Source organism: Vespa crabro, chromosome 1, assembly GCF_910589235.1.
Source record: "Vespa crabro chromosome 1, iyVesCrab1.2, whole genome shotgun sequence".
NCBI classification, from domain to species: domain Eukaryota; kingdom Metazoa; phylum Arthropoda; class Insecta; order Hymenoptera; family Vespidae; genus Vespa; species Vespa crabro.
In genome coordinates, this window is record NC_060955.1 from 6,635,749 (window position 1) to 6,649,962 (window position 14,214).

General features: G+C 26.4%; 4 protein-coding genes across 9 annotated transcripts; 3 read left to right on the forward strand and 1 right to left on the reverse strand.

The window, feature by feature from the left end:
- The first annotated feature begins 887 nt into the window (after window positions 1-887).
- LOC124424716 (RING finger protein 11) lies at window positions 888-3,733 on the forward strand. The gene is made up of 3 exons (XM_046964154.1): window positions 888-1,141; window positions 1,232-1,380; window positions 1,651-3,733. Exons 2-3 carry the CDS (start codon window positions 1,252-1,254, stop codon window positions 2,041-2,043), a joined length of 522 nt encoding a protein of 173 aa, XP_046820110.1. The 5' UTR covers window positions 888-1,141; window positions 1,232-1,251; the 3' UTR covers window positions 2,044-3,733.
- A 270-nt stretch (window positions 3,734-4,003) lies between these two features.
- Window positions 4,004-6,796, reverse strand: LOC124424690 (7-methylguanosine phosphate-specific 5'-nucleotidase). Of its 6 annotated transcripts, none has more exons than XM_046964111.1 (6): window positions 6,461-6,796; window positions 5,741-5,790; window positions 5,568-5,666; window positions 5,407-5,476; window positions 4,647-5,230; window positions 4,004-4,572 (listed from the first exon to the last, which is right to left on the reverse strand). In XM_046964111.1, exons 2-6 carry the CDS (start codon window positions 5,765-5,767, stop codon window positions 4,468-4,470), a joined length of 885 nt encoding a protein of 294 aa, XP_046820067.1. In that variant the 5' UTR covers window positions 5,768-5,790; window positions 6,461-6,796; the 3' UTR covers window positions 4,004-4,467. The 6 variants fall into 6 exon arrangements, with proteins under 6 accessions (XP_046820067.1, XP_046820060.1, XP_046820085.1 ...); XM_046964104.1 differs by having other exon boundaries at window positions 5,741-5,771; window positions 6,461-6,599; XM_046964129.1 differs by lacking the exon at window positions 6,461-6,796 and adding an exon at window positions 5,920-6,454 and having other exon boundaries at window positions 5,741-5,771.
- A 237-nt stretch (window positions 6,797-7,033) lies between these two features.
- On the forward strand, window positions 7,034-9,388 carry LOC124424687 (protein SAAL1). Its single transcript, XM_046964084.1, has 6 exons — window positions 7,034-7,174; window positions 7,331-7,894; window positions 7,965-8,120; window positions 8,247-8,508; window positions 8,585-9,034; window positions 9,113-9,388. The coding sequence occupies exons 2-6, from the start codon at window positions 7,718-7,720 to the stop codon at window positions 9,346-9,348; spliced, it is 1,281 nt and encodes a 426-aa protein (XP_046820040.1). The 5' UTR covers window positions 7,034-7,174; window positions 7,331-7,717; the 3' UTR covers window positions 9,349-9,388.
- A 505-nt stretch (window positions 9,389-9,893) lies between these two features.
- Window positions 9,894-12,486, forward strand: LOC124427592 (aromatic amino acid aminotransferase DDB_G0287711-like). The gene is made up of 8 exons (XM_046970712.1): window positions 9,894-10,137; window positions 10,241-10,412; window positions 10,490-10,676; window positions 11,151-11,267; window positions 11,386-11,709; window positions 11,793-11,919; window positions 12,034-12,242; window positions 12,328-12,486. The coding sequence occupies exons 1-8, from the start codon at window positions 10,065-10,067 to the stop codon at window positions 12,370-12,372; spliced, it is 1,254 nt and encodes a 417-aa protein (XP_046826668.1). The 5' UTR covers window positions 9,894-10,064; the 3' UTR covers window positions 12,373-12,486.
- Window positions 12,487-14,214: the final 1,728 nt, after the last annotated feature.

Below are 14,214 nucleotides of genomic sequence, written 5' to 3' on the forward strand. Positions count from 1 at the left end.
ATTCTAATATCTAATAATTTATAATTTTATTAATTTATATCATTTTTTTCGGAGAAATTAAATAATATTATTTATATATGTTGAATAAAAATATGCTTCTGCTATTTATAAAAACTGTGAGTAATTGCTAATAGTTAAAAATATTAATTCGTCTTCCAAACTTGAACTTGCAGGTTTTCATGATCATTATGATAAATACTTCCTAGATGATTGTCTAATCCAATTATTAAAATATATACTCTATGTGCGTAATACATACGTAAAGATATGTAACATTTGTCATTATGACCTTGCGATCGTGAAAGGAAGGAAATTTAGCTAAACGAATCAAATATTAATAATTAAGTTATTATCATAAATAATATGATAAGTATACAATTAAGTACATAGAGATGATATAATTATTTATGATATTACTCATATTTGTTATATATATATCTAACATATATCGATATGTTTCAATTTTAAGATTATTGAATAAGATTACAGTTGCAATTTAATTATAGATTATATTTATTATTACAATAAAATATATTTTATCTATAATACAATAATTTGTTTTATTGAACGGATATGAGATCGTTGATAATTTATTTAACTGTATTAATATTAATATAATACATTGAAATCTACGATATGAACGATAAACGAACTAATTTCAATTTAGTCCTTGGATACCTTCCACAGCATTCAAAAGTTCTGTTTTAAAATATTACGTAGATCTACATTCAACATGGCCGTTGGCCAAGGACCAATAGGAAAATGCGTATTAAGTTCCTTTTACTCAGCACTGCTCATAGCCAATGAAATAATGTTTTCGTCCAATCAGAAGGATGAGTCGTCTACGACAAAGAAATATTAGCTGTTTAAAAAACATGGTAGCTCGATGCCTGAAACATTTTTTTCTCCAATCTGTGACTAACTTAGCCTGTTTGCTACTAACTCTTCGAATGTGTGCGTGAGACCACTCAGCTGTTAGTTGTATAAGTACATGACAGGAGATATTCTGATCATAACAATTCGCGCGGCGTATCTTGTCAAAACGAAACGACTTGTTATATCCATCGTGCGATCGAGTTTAGTCTCGTGACAGCTAACTACGAAAAGTTATGCGCTTGTAAAAAAATGAGGATTGTATTTGGTACGTCTCATGTTGCTTTGATAATCGTTTTCTAATTCGACATCGAACTTGTCGAATGAGAAGCAGTGATAAAGGAAAAATCGTTAATAGGAACTTGATTGCATATAAAAATGGGAAATTGTCTAAAACGCGCGGGAGGCAGTCAGCAGGACAATACCACTTTGCTCAGCAGCAATCCCGATCCTTCAATGATTGGAAGTTCGTCACAAGATGCACTCGGACCTCAAATACCTTATAATGTAACTCTATTTTATTATTACTATTTATCGAATGTTATTTTATTAATCGGCAGACATTTAGACAAAAAGAAGATTTATTAGATTTCTAAAAATTTATTACTTTCAACAGACACAAATATTTTTTCTTTTTATTTTTTCTCCTTCTTCATTGTTCTTATTTCACAATAATATAAATAACTATGCTTTTCTGTAATGAAACCAAATCGCCGCATAATATATTTTACTTTAACATGGTAAATATACATTAGAAATAAAATAATCATTTTATAGGAAATTATGGGATCTTATTATCCTGTAACAGCGACAAGAGAACATCGTTTACAGTCCAATTTAAATGTCTCACGTGGAATTGGAGTTGGACTTAATTTAGGACTTGGCGTTACATCTGGTAGTATAAGCGAAGAAGAACAGCAGGTACGAATTGCAAAGCGTATAGGACTCATACAACATTTGCCCATGCGACAATACGATGGAACAAAGAAAGGAGAATGTGTAATATGCATGATGGAGCTTATGGTAGGAGAAGAAGTTCGTTATCTACCTTGTATGCATACTTATCATGCAGTGTGTATCGACGATTGGTTACTCCGTTCACTCACTTGTCCATCATGCATGGAACCTGTAGATGCTGCTCTCATTAGTTCGTATCATCCTACAACTTAATATTACAAAAAATATACTGGAGTAGTTGATCGGAAATCCGATTAAACTACATTAAGCAAAGTGACTTGAAGAATTGCTAATTTTATCATTACATACAAATGCTTGATTATGGAAGGACTATTCGAGTTAAAAGCTAATTATATTTACTACTGTATATGATATATATGCGCCTGTGCTAATTGATAAGAATATTCATACAGTGAAATATTTCAATTGCAAGTATCCTTTACATGATACTTTCTTGTTACAAATGAAATATTCTATTTGAGCTGAAAAAAGGAAGATGTTTTATTCCTCTGATAGAAGCGTAATACCAACATGATCTCTCATAAATTATCATGTATGTATTATTTTGTAGGAATATAATATATTCTTATTATTTTTTTGGCCTGAGTAAATTTAAATCAAGCATATAAGTAATATGGAAATACAATTTAATTATGTAGACATAGATCTACGTCATGTTAAAGTAGTCGAAACATGGTAGGAAAGTGTATACAATTGTGGTAAACATAAACAATAGGGGACTATATAATAAATATAATTAATTAATATCTTTTTTTTTCAAAATGTTATCTTTATTTTTTCATTACTTCTTATGTAATTGCAACTTTTCTTAAGAAGTATTCACATATAAATAACTTAATTTTGAGAAAAATGAAAGCATAAATTTTATAGATTCTAATTTACTTTTAATTTGTTGCATAATCCCCGATTGTTGAAAAGTATGCAGTAACTCATTTGTATTTCATTCTTATTCAAGCATAATCAGACTTTTAATCAGGATTGATTGTTAGGCTTCTGAAGAATTAGTTCTTTAAATATGAAATGCATAATGTGATCTAGTAAATTATAAGTGTAAAGGTGCAGAACATCGATGGAATCTATATTTTCATAATGAACTTGACTTGTAAGCATTTTAATCATTTTATTAACTTGAAATCTTGGGTGCATTTTTTTTCTTATATTTCATAAGAATATTGATGATTACACTATTATGTAATGAAGCATTACAAAATTCATACAATTGCACATTGCATTGCATCCACATTGTTAATGCTTCCTTTAACAAAGATAAAACTGAAATCGATATAATAGTTATTATATCTTTAACTTTTATTAATGGTTTATTGTCTCAAACTTGTTACTGCAACTATAATTATTTTAATACTCTGCATTATATAAGGTAGCTGCAAATTAACATTCACGAAGAACTATATAAATTAAATTTCGTAATATCAAGAAAATACATATGGTTGCGGTGATTATTTTTCTATTGTTGAATTTGAGATTTAGATTTACATAATACACATTTTATAGAATATCTTTTAGCTTCAAGACAAATCAAACAATTACAAAAATATGTGTATTTACATAAAGTGATCAATGGAACACCTAGGCTTGACTATAAATTGAATAGATTTGTTAAATCATCTTTTACATTAATGATAAGTCAAAGAACAGGTAAATAATCTATTTCTTACACCAATATATAGTATGAAGATTTGCTGTCCAGAAAAATATGGCTAAGATGGACATGAAAATATAATTTTAATATTTTATGACAGCTTAATATGTAATACCGCTAAGTTTTTGTTTAAATGGGAATATGAAGCTGTGAATTAGTGATTTAATGATATAAAAATATACGTATAGTGATTTAATACAAATATAAATATTTAGTAACAAATTTCGTTTTACAAAAATTTGTTCTACCTTTTCATTAATTTAATATTTCAAAGGTTATCATAAAATGGCTACTTTTCAAATTATATTAAATAGAAAATTTTACTATTGAAAAATATAAAACTAATGAATGAATGCGTGTGTATGTTTATTACACATGGGTTTGTAAGTACTTTTTTTAATGTATTTTTAACATTTTTTATATTCTTTATGAAATGATCAATTAAAATGTAAAAATACAGTATCAAAATACAGTAAAAAAGCCATTTAAGATAAATTTAAAAAAACTATTAATTCTCAAATATTGAACAATTTTTTTTATACCAAATTAAAACTTACATAAAACTTAATTTAAAATATAACGTTTTACACACAATAAAAAAAGTCGCATGATACTCCAAAGCAGTAAGACTAAAAGTTCATCAAAATGTCAATATCTTTAATTTATGAAGACAGCATGATTTTTGTCAACTGGTAAGTCAATGCGACATAATGATAATTAATTCTTTTAAGTCAATGCGACATAATGATAATTAATTCTTTTAAAGTTTATAAAATCTTTAGTTAAACGTAAATACATTAAAATATATATAATAAAGTATTTAATAAGTGAATACTTGGGCTTCACGCCCTGCGTGGAACATACTCAATACAAAAACTTTTGTACACTGTTTTTATGTAAACTCTTGTTCTTTGCAAGAAAAAAAAATTATAAATAATTTCTAAATCTTAATATAATTATTTTAATATAGTTCTTAATATTTCTGTTGCCACTTGCATTGTTTGATCATCCACTAATACGATATCGAACTCCTTCATATAATTAGCCAGATTTTCTTCTGCCTATAAAACAATATTAAAATATTTCCAAATTTCTAAATTTATTTAAAGAATAAATTAATCAGAGAGGATCTTACTTTGTCATACAAAAATCCAATTTTTAATACTGCTATTGTGTCATCCATACCATTAACCATACTTGCATCTCCAGTTGTATCACCCATTAGTAATACATGTCGTCTTCCTTCAATAACTTTAAAATATTCTTGCTCAAGAGCATGTTCATTTTTATTAAAAACATGTATTAGTTTTTTGTTTTTGAATCCATCTATTTTGTTACCATTATATTTAAGAAAATTCGATATAATTTTAACATTATTAAAGAAAACTTTATGACATTTTAAAACAGCTTCTACAACATCTCCTAAACCAGCACTAAATACAAGAACTGGTATGTTAGCCTCATATAACTTTTCCAAAAGTTCTTTGGTACCATCACGTAAAGGTGTACCATATTTTTCTGCAACTTCAGACAATTCTTTTGGATCAAATTCTATTCCTTTTAACAATTTTTCAGCAGCTATCATCCAATCGCTCATAGCTTCTATTTTTTCTTTTAAAGGTAAATCTGGATCAATTTCTATAGGTCTGTATTTGTGATATAATCGTCTAGACTCATTCATATACGCAGATGGTAATTGATTACATTTTCCAAATAAACCTAAAATTTAAAATATAAATACAAGCAATACAATATACGTTAATACAAATGACATTTATACAAAAATTAAAATATCAAACATTTGTAATGAAATCTTATATAAAACAGGATATATAAATCTTATATGTTTAAATATATGTAGGACAATATGTATATGCACATAAAATATAAATTACCAAAGCTGCTAAGCACCAACTTTCCATCAACATGTTGTTTGGTCAATGTTAAGTCAAAATCTGTGACAATCTGTCAAACATTTATAAATTTGAATTTATGGATGTACTCAATGTAAATTTTAAATCTGTTATTATAAAAGAAAATAATTTCATAAATGTACCTGTAGATGGTCTGCTCCATCACGCAACATAATATTAATAATATTTATCGTAGCTTTTGTATCCTTGATATAAACATGTTTTGACTTTAAAACAGGAAACTGTAAATGATAAAAACTATAACATAATCCATTAATAAACTTCATATATAACATATGTAATTTAAGGTACGTACGTCATCGATAGTAAGTTTATTGGGCATCTTTCTGCAATGCAAAAAAAAAACTGAAATTGACAAAAATAATATTTCTCAATTGAATTAAACGTTATTGAATCTTCGCTCTTAAAATATTTCTTCAGTGCTCTCAATATAACTCGTTTACCCTTGACCTAGTAAATTACTAATCCACCAACCCGAAAGACTTAAGGTCGATTCATACATTTCAGTTCAATTTCCGTTTCGATTGTTCAATTGTTCAAATTATAACACTATTGTATGTAATTTAAATATATATATTCAAATACTTCCGTTTAATCTCAAAATCACTGATCGTCATATTTTCTCTATTATCCTAGTTCGTCATCAACGATGTTTATTTTAAATCACTGACGGAATTTTGATAATTTGCAGTCTTTTGTACATGAAAACTAATATTGAATAGACGAATATGGTACAATGAATTTATAACTGGAATTAATTACAAGCTGTGATGTAGTAACGAAATGAGATCTGGGTTGATACTGAATTGAAATGTATAAATCAAATTTAAGGTGATTATCTATCGCGTATTTGTTTACTATATTATGAGTTCTTATAAGTGGGAGGATCACCGAAGAAATGAGACAAAAAAAATTATTTTTGTACCGGCATCTCAACCAATCTTGCAGGCTACCTTCGAGTAGGCTACGAGCGTCACGTTACAAAAACTTAATGGTCTAACAAGCAGAAACTTACATGTTCATTTTCTAAAGAAAATTAGATCTCAGCGCGTTATTGTCGACAACATACGTTATTCAAGTGATATTTTTAAAATGATATTTTCGAACTTGCGATAAAAATGTCTGCGTATTATGTTACAGCTGAAACGATTTGCCTTCGCAAATTGCGATAATTGTGTTCTATAAATAGTCATATAAATTTTTATCTTTTGTGAATAAAAATCACAATTTTAAAGTGCTAATCACGTCTCTTTCGCGATGATTTCCGATTCCTTTAGACACGCACTTATTTCGTTGTGCGCAAGGTATTATACGCAAGTGGTTAAATATGAAACTACAATCATTGTAAACACACTTAAGATTAGCATATAATATATTGTTTAAAATATTTAAGAATCTATTAAAAATTGTCTTAAATTTTTAGGAATATATTAAATTAATAAGTTTGCGATGGCTTTTTAACCTCCAAATAATGTGTTATAGTATGAGAGTTAGCATTCCATTTTATTATTTTATTGAAAGAATTGTCGCGCATGTCCATAACAAATAAAATTCTCTATCAAGCAAAGAGAATGATATTGTTTATATCGTAATGTTTTCGGCTTTTTCCCGATCTAACTGATAAATGTAGTTTTATTACATATAATGATCTATCGAATTTTGTAATTTGACAAGTTGACCAACGATACTACTTCAAAATTTCCATTAACATGTTTCGTATCATATAAAAGTACGTATGCATTCTACATTAAACTTTCCGTAGCTATTTGAAATTCTCATTTTTAAAAGAATAAAATTACGTATTTATTAAATTTATTGCTTTGTTGTCTTCTTCATCTTAAACTCTACACCCTTTTTTTTGATAATTATGGTCTTTGTATTATAGTACAGATTGTAAAGGCATGCGTTAGAAGCAAAACAATTTAATCGGAAAGCGGCCTAAATGAAATGTCCAAAAATCAGACTGGCACGGAACGTGTTAAACTATTGGACATCATACTGTACAAAACAAAAATCAACATGGATATATACATATAATTTTTGTATTGCATTTCTTATTTGATTTTTTTTATAACTTCAATTATAACTTTCTGATCAGATTCTTATGAAAAAAATGTAATTTTCAATGGCGCTGTAAGCAAGGAACTTTAGAACAATTCTGACACAAGAAAATCCACTCTTTGATATATATTGGCTTGAAAGATTAGTGATTAATAAAAAGTTGTCGATTTCAAATTTATCTTGTGAAACTATTAAAATAATATTGACAAATATGAATGAAGACAATTCCTCTGAAAATGTATCAGATTCGGATTCTGTCAATTATTCGATTATGCTAGATTCGGGCCAGTTTGACAATAAAGAATTAGGTACAATGAGAGGCGATAGCATAGGAGATACTGTTTATAGTGCAAAATGGATAATTAATACACTTATATCTTTATCAAAGGTATTTTCAAATCAATGACATCTATATATTAAATCTTTGTATAAATAATGCTATATCATTGTTTATTTAGGTACAAGATGTTGGTTGGACTCAGGAATTAGAAAATGATTTGTGTATATTATGGGATATGACAGCTGAAAAGGACATAGCCATGTATTTATATGAAAATGACTTTTTGAAAATAGTTGAAGCTTCCTTAGAAACTTCTACTGTATCTAGATTAACAGTATGATTTACCAATATTATTTTTCTCAAAAACATTTATATTGTCTTAAAAACAATGGAGAAAGTATATGTTGTACATTATAAGTATATTTTTTGATCAATCTACTTGAAAACTACTTATTTTTAGGAGATATTACTTGGTATTATTGGGAACATGAGTTGTCAAACAAGTATATTAAAATCAATGGGAAATAATAAGCAATTTGTCAAAACAATCTGGAATAATCTTTTATCAGATGATACAGAATCTTTACTTCAAATTTTTAGGTTATTACAAGCAGTAGTTTGGGATATTCAAAGAAATCCTGAATCCCAATGGGTAAAAAATATTAAAGAGTGTGATTTTTTTAGTGACGTTGTGATTTTTGTATTAAATAGTTCTACCAATAGTAAGTATTATACTTATACCTTATATTATAAAATATATATTATAGCAATTGTAAATTTTATTTATAAATGTTGTAGATGATCTACTCGTTACAACTTTAAATTTACTTCTTTCAATTTCACAACTAAGCGATACCAACTTTCTGTTAGAATTATTTAACACAGAAAAACTGGTTTCTGCACTTCTAGAGTGTTTTATGCAAGTTATTCCACAACAAAAATCTCATTTCTCAGAAGCAGAATTAAAAATAATAGAAAAATGGCTCACCGTATTGTCCACTGTAGTAAAATTTCAACAGATAACAGCAAACAATAAAAACAATGAAGACATTATGAAATTAATGGAAATTATATTTAAGATATTACAGCCATATAAACATAAAAGTAATTTGATTCCAATTGATGAGAATTCTGCATTGTGTATTCAGGAATGTATTGAAATAATATTATACATTCAAAAAACTAAAACATGTATTATACCAGAAATAAATAGTATTATAATAAACATCATCTGCAAACTTAAATCAGGTATTTGTATGATAATATTAGTAATTTAAGATATTATTATATATTAATTTCATATTGAGATATTATCAAATTTTGCAGCTGAACAAGATGAATTTAGAACTTATCTAGATGACATAACTATTGAACTTATTGACTATTTAGAAAGATATTGGGTGGAAATGTTAGAAATATATACTACTGACCATATAAAAGATATTCTATGTATATGTAATAAGCAAATTGCAAATAGTTTCGTTGAATTCATTAAACTACGGCCTAATGTATCACAGTTTAAATTAGAGAAGCTATTAGAAGCACATTCTTGCCTCTCTTAAAATAAATATATTAAACTGAATAAAGCTTAAATGAAACAAATGGATTTTATATATTTAAGAGTTTTATATATTTAAGTATATTCCATATAATTTCCTAAAAATAAATCACAATAATCACATAATCCCTTAGACGTAAAAATTTCATCTTCTCCTTTATGCTCTCTATCTCTTTCTTTTTTTATATTTTATAATAATTCAATTATAAATAATTGTCTCATCGAATAAAATCGATTTACCGAAAATTTTACGGTTTACTTCATATTTTTATATTTTTACAAAATATCATATAAATAAATAATTTTTGTTTTCTAAAGTGAAAAAATATTAATTTTTTATTTACTTTCTACATCCTATGGAATATATTATTAACGTACTTATTTTCATTATTATATATTATTACATAATAATATATATATATATATATATATATATATATATATATATATATATATATATATATATATATGCATGAAAACACAAAAACATTTATAATACATTGTTTGAATTATAATCGTCGTGACTTTCATAAATTCAATAGAATAGATAACTTTCCATGCGCATATACGTAATTTAGTTATTTTGTCTGCTTATCCTCATATGATGCCTTTATCAGTTTGAACTTTTGAATTAGCGTTGAATTGCTTGGTCAGTCGTTGTTCTACATTTTATAAGAAAACATTAACACAATATAGATCGATTTAAAAAGTACAAGAAATATGACGGTGAATTATTCAGCATTTTTTTCAAAAATCGCTCTTAGAAGAAGGGGAAATCTAATTCGGCAAATAAGTAAGATTTGAAAAATATCTTATTTTTTATAAATCTTCATCTCGTTCAATTATAATTATTATAAAAATTTCACTAACATGATATATTTTATTATAAATTTTAGCTGAGATTTACTTAAATAGTAATAATCCAGATGCAATAAATTTTGCTGGTGGAATGCCAAATACCGATACTTATCCTTTTAAAGAATTGGACGTGATTTACAAAGATGGAACAAATTCGAAACTTGAAGGTCAAGATTTAGCATCGGCACTTCAATATGGACCTGCTGTCGGGTAAAGAATTAAAAAATAATATTTTTTATTTTACAATTATATAATATTTTTTATTTTATCACAACGTTTTTTCGTAGATATTTTCCCTTGATAAAAAAGTTCCGAGAATTTCAATACAACTGGCACAAACCTAATAAAAACAATTGGGACGTAATATTTACTTGTGGTTCACAAGATGCTTGTACCAAAATTTATGAGATGTTTATTGATGAAGGTGATCCAATTATGGTTCAATCACCAACGTATACAGCTACTATCAATACAGTAAGTAGATGAAAATTTTTAACTACATTTAAATCAATAATTATAATATTATATATATATATATATATTTATTTATTGTTCATAAAATGAAAACAATATTGTAAATCATTTTTAAATAGTTTTACGTTATTTATTTAATTAAACGTTATTATCTTAATAAAATACATCGATAACAATTTTTTTGTTTTAATTATAATATTTTATCATCTCAGGCGATCTTTACATTGCATTTTTTTAAAAGATAACCGATATCTTTACGAACAGTAAACATTTGCTGTTAATACATAATCAACTGATACATTACATTTACAATATATTTTTCTTTACATTTAAGATGAAGATGAATTGTAAGAAATATTTCTACCTTGACTAGAATTAATTAATAATTTATATTAATGTTATGATTTCTTTTTTTTTTCTTAACGAGTTATAAGAAATCCTTTGATGCAAACATTTTGATGTATCTTGTTGCAGTTAGCATCCTTGAATGTTGATTTCATAGAAATTAAACAGGATGCTGATGGTATTATTCCTGAGGAAATAATTAAAGTATACGAAGAAAGATTACGCGATGGAAGGCTATTACCGAAGGTAAATAAAATTAAATTAAATCAAATCAACTAGAATACTATAAAAAAACTATAAAATAATTTTTTTAAAAATTGTATCTTGTGCGATTCTTGTCAAACTTATAAAAATTATTATTTAGTTAATATACATCAATCCTACTGGTGCAAATCCAACAGGAACTATATTGTCTGAGAGCCGTAGGAAACAAGTATATGAATTGGCGCAGAAATACAATTACCTTATTATAGAAGATGATGCGTATTATTTTATTAATTTTTTAAATAAACAACCTACGTCTTTTTTTTCATTGGATATCGATGGACGTGTAATAAGATTGGATTCTTTTAGTAAAATTATTAGCGCAGGTATGCGATTAGGTTGTGTCACGGCTAATACTGAACTATTGAAGACGTTAATGATGCATATAGAAAATAGCGTTTTACAAGCCTCTTCATTATCACAGGTAAATAAAACACTTCCAACTATTATTATAATGATAACAAAAAGTATTATGTGAAAATTGTCAACAATCTCTTTATTTCTCAGATATTTTTGTTTAAATTACTTGATTTGTGGGGTCAGGAACGATTCAATCAACATTTAAAGAGTATTCAAGATTTTTATCTAGCAAGACGTAACATTATGCTAAAAGGAATTGAAAAACACCTTACAGGTACTTGAGACCACTTTATCTTAGTACAAAAAACATCGCGAATAATCCTTATCGGATTTAATTATAAATGTTTATAACTTTTAATATAACTTATAACTTATAATTTTTAATTAGGATTGGTCGAATGGACAGAGCCTAAAGGTGGTTTTTTTATATGGCTCAAACTAATCGGAATTGATGATGCATCAAATTTTGTAAAGGACAAGTGTATGTCCAATGGTATTTTCGTAATTCCTGGAAATGTATTTAATTATGACTTTAATAAGCCGGATCAACACATACGTTTATCTTATAGCTATGGAACTGAAGAGGAAATTGAAAGGGTCAGTTTTTTTTTCTATGACTTGTTCAGGCACAATTTCAAAAGGTAAGAAATATTAATAATAATAATTTTGTTGTTATGTGTAGGGACTCTCAAAGCTGGCAGAATTGATACATGAAGTCTCTAAATGATCGATTTAGAGGTATATTTTATATCTTTTTAACATTTTAAGAGGTAAAGGAATAGAAAATGTTGGAAAAATAATATAGAATATTCTTATTTTAAATAAAACATAAAAACGACAATTGGCAATTGAGTATTTTTAATCTTATTTTTCTATTATAAATATTTTGTTCGGAATACCGTTAAACATTTCAGTTATATATATATACTTACATATTCTAACAAGTACCTGATATACACATGTATTTAATGTACTAGATGTATAAAGGTTACTATATATACTGCATTCACAGTATGCACGCAATATTAACTCTCGCATGCAATAGAATCGATTGTTATCGTCAAGTAATAAATATATAAAAAGTTTATATTTATTTCTTAGAAAATTGCTCATATACGTCCATACGTATGAATGTATGTATTTATATATTGTAAGAAAAAGATTCAAATATTCGACTTAAATCTATAGTTAATACGATCATAGTCCAGATTGTTATTGTTTTGTTTTCTGTATTTTTCAATAGGTATATATCTGATAAAATATTTATAATATAAAATAGCCAAAATACATATACATATAAAGTAGACACAATGGACGATGACGAACTAAAGGATAAAATTATTAATATCATAAGATGTTTGTTTCATTAAATATAATAGAATAGAGTACCAATTAATCTTGTTAACGAAGGATAAAAAAGAGGTACGAATAACTCAAGAACATTAATAATCTAAATGAATTTTCATAATTATTTTATTAGTAGATTGTTATATACACATATACATGTATATATATATATATATATTATATATATATATATTATACATAGTCATATATATGTATATATATTAACATATAATATCGTATATATTCGTACTCATGAGTATATAAAAGTACAGACAAACACGTGGTGTTTTTAAGAAATTGTTTTATTATAAAGTACATAAGTTGTATCGATGATAGCACGGGATCACGATATTAATTCACATTTGACTGTTGATAATGGGCACTCTACTGTATTAAATTTAATATCGTGAAAGTATGAAGAAATAACTTAAATAATTGTTTCCTAAAATTGACTAATTTCAATTTGAAACGTAAATGTAAAAAAGAAACGTACGTGTATTTTTTTCTTTTTTTACTCATTCGAAATAATATAACACATAGATCTATCTAAAGGTAATCTATTTTCAATTACATTTATATATCGCACGTATAATTTATCTTTACCACACATTATACGGTTAATTATAGAATCGTAAAGAAGCGAGGTTTTTACAACGATCATATTCTAAACAAAAAAAAAAAAAAAACTAAACGTTGTAACAGAAGAGAACGCAGAAAATAATGATAAAATTACCAGAGGAAATTGTTCAAGCACAAATTATCTAAAACCTCCTTTTACTTTCTATTGAATCAGTCGAAAATACCCGCAGAGCAGTCTGTTATAATAGCTTTTGCTTGTATATAATATAATGCGTACGCAATATTTACTATTGACAATAAAACTACTACACATCTATTATTTTCTGGCAACGGATTATTATCACATCGTTTTGGATGCTGGTCATCAAAAGTTCTGACTATTATGTATTTATATGATTTTATTTACGATCGACATTGTAAACAAAAATAACAAGAATTTCAATATGACTTTACATTAAATACTTTTCATTATACTATGACCTATGCATTGGTCAACGTTATTAGGAATTTCATATGGCAGCGCCATAATTTATTTTTTTTTTTTTCTTCTAACGAGTAATTCATCTCAAATTTGATTTGTTACCAATAATATGAATCATCCTAAAAAGGACATGAAGATCCTTTGCTAAACAATACTTTCATG

Coding starts and splice junctions, on each gene's coding strand:
- LOC124424716 (XM_046964154.1), top strand. CDS start 1,252: ATGGGAAATTGTCTAAAACGCGCGGGAGGCAGTCAGCAGGACAATACC. Junction 1,381..1,650: donor GACCTCAAATACCTTATAAT/GTAACTCTATTT, acceptor ATCATTTTATAG/GAAATTATGGGATCTTATTA.
- LOC124424690 (XM_046964098.1), bottom strand. CDS start 5,947: ATGTATGAATCGACCTTAAGTCTTTCGG. Junction 5,791..5,919: donor ATCGACCTTAAGTCTTTCGG/GTTGGTGGATTA, acceptor TGTCAATTTCAG/TTTTTTTTTTGCATTGCAGA. Junction 4,573..4,646: donor TTGGATTTTTGTATGACAAA/GTAAGATCCTCT, acceptor ATTGTTTTATAG/GCAGAAGAAAATCTGGCTAA.
- LOC124424687 (XM_046964084.1), top strand. CDS start 7,718: ATGAATGAAGACAATTCCTCTGAAAATGTATCAGATTCGGATTCTGTC. Junction 7,895..7,964: donor CACTTATATCTTTATCAAAG/GTATTTTCAAAT, acceptor TTGTTTATTTAG/GTACAAGATGTTGGTTGGAC. Junction 8,121..8,246: donor CTACTGTATCTAGATTAACA/GTATGATTTACC, acceptor ACTTATTTTTAG/GAGATATTACTTGGTATTAT.
- LOC124427592 (XM_046970712.1), top strand. CDS start 10,065: ATGACGGTGAATTATTCAGCATTTTTTTCAAAAATCGCTCTTAGAAGA. Junction 10,138..10,240: donor AAATCTAATTCGGCAAATAA/GTAAGATTTGAA, acceptor TATAAATTTTAG/CTGAGATTTACTTAAATAGT. Junction 11,268..11,385: donor ATGGAAGGCTATTACCGAAG/GTAAATAAAATT, acceptor ATTATTATTTAG/TTAATATACATCAATCCTAC.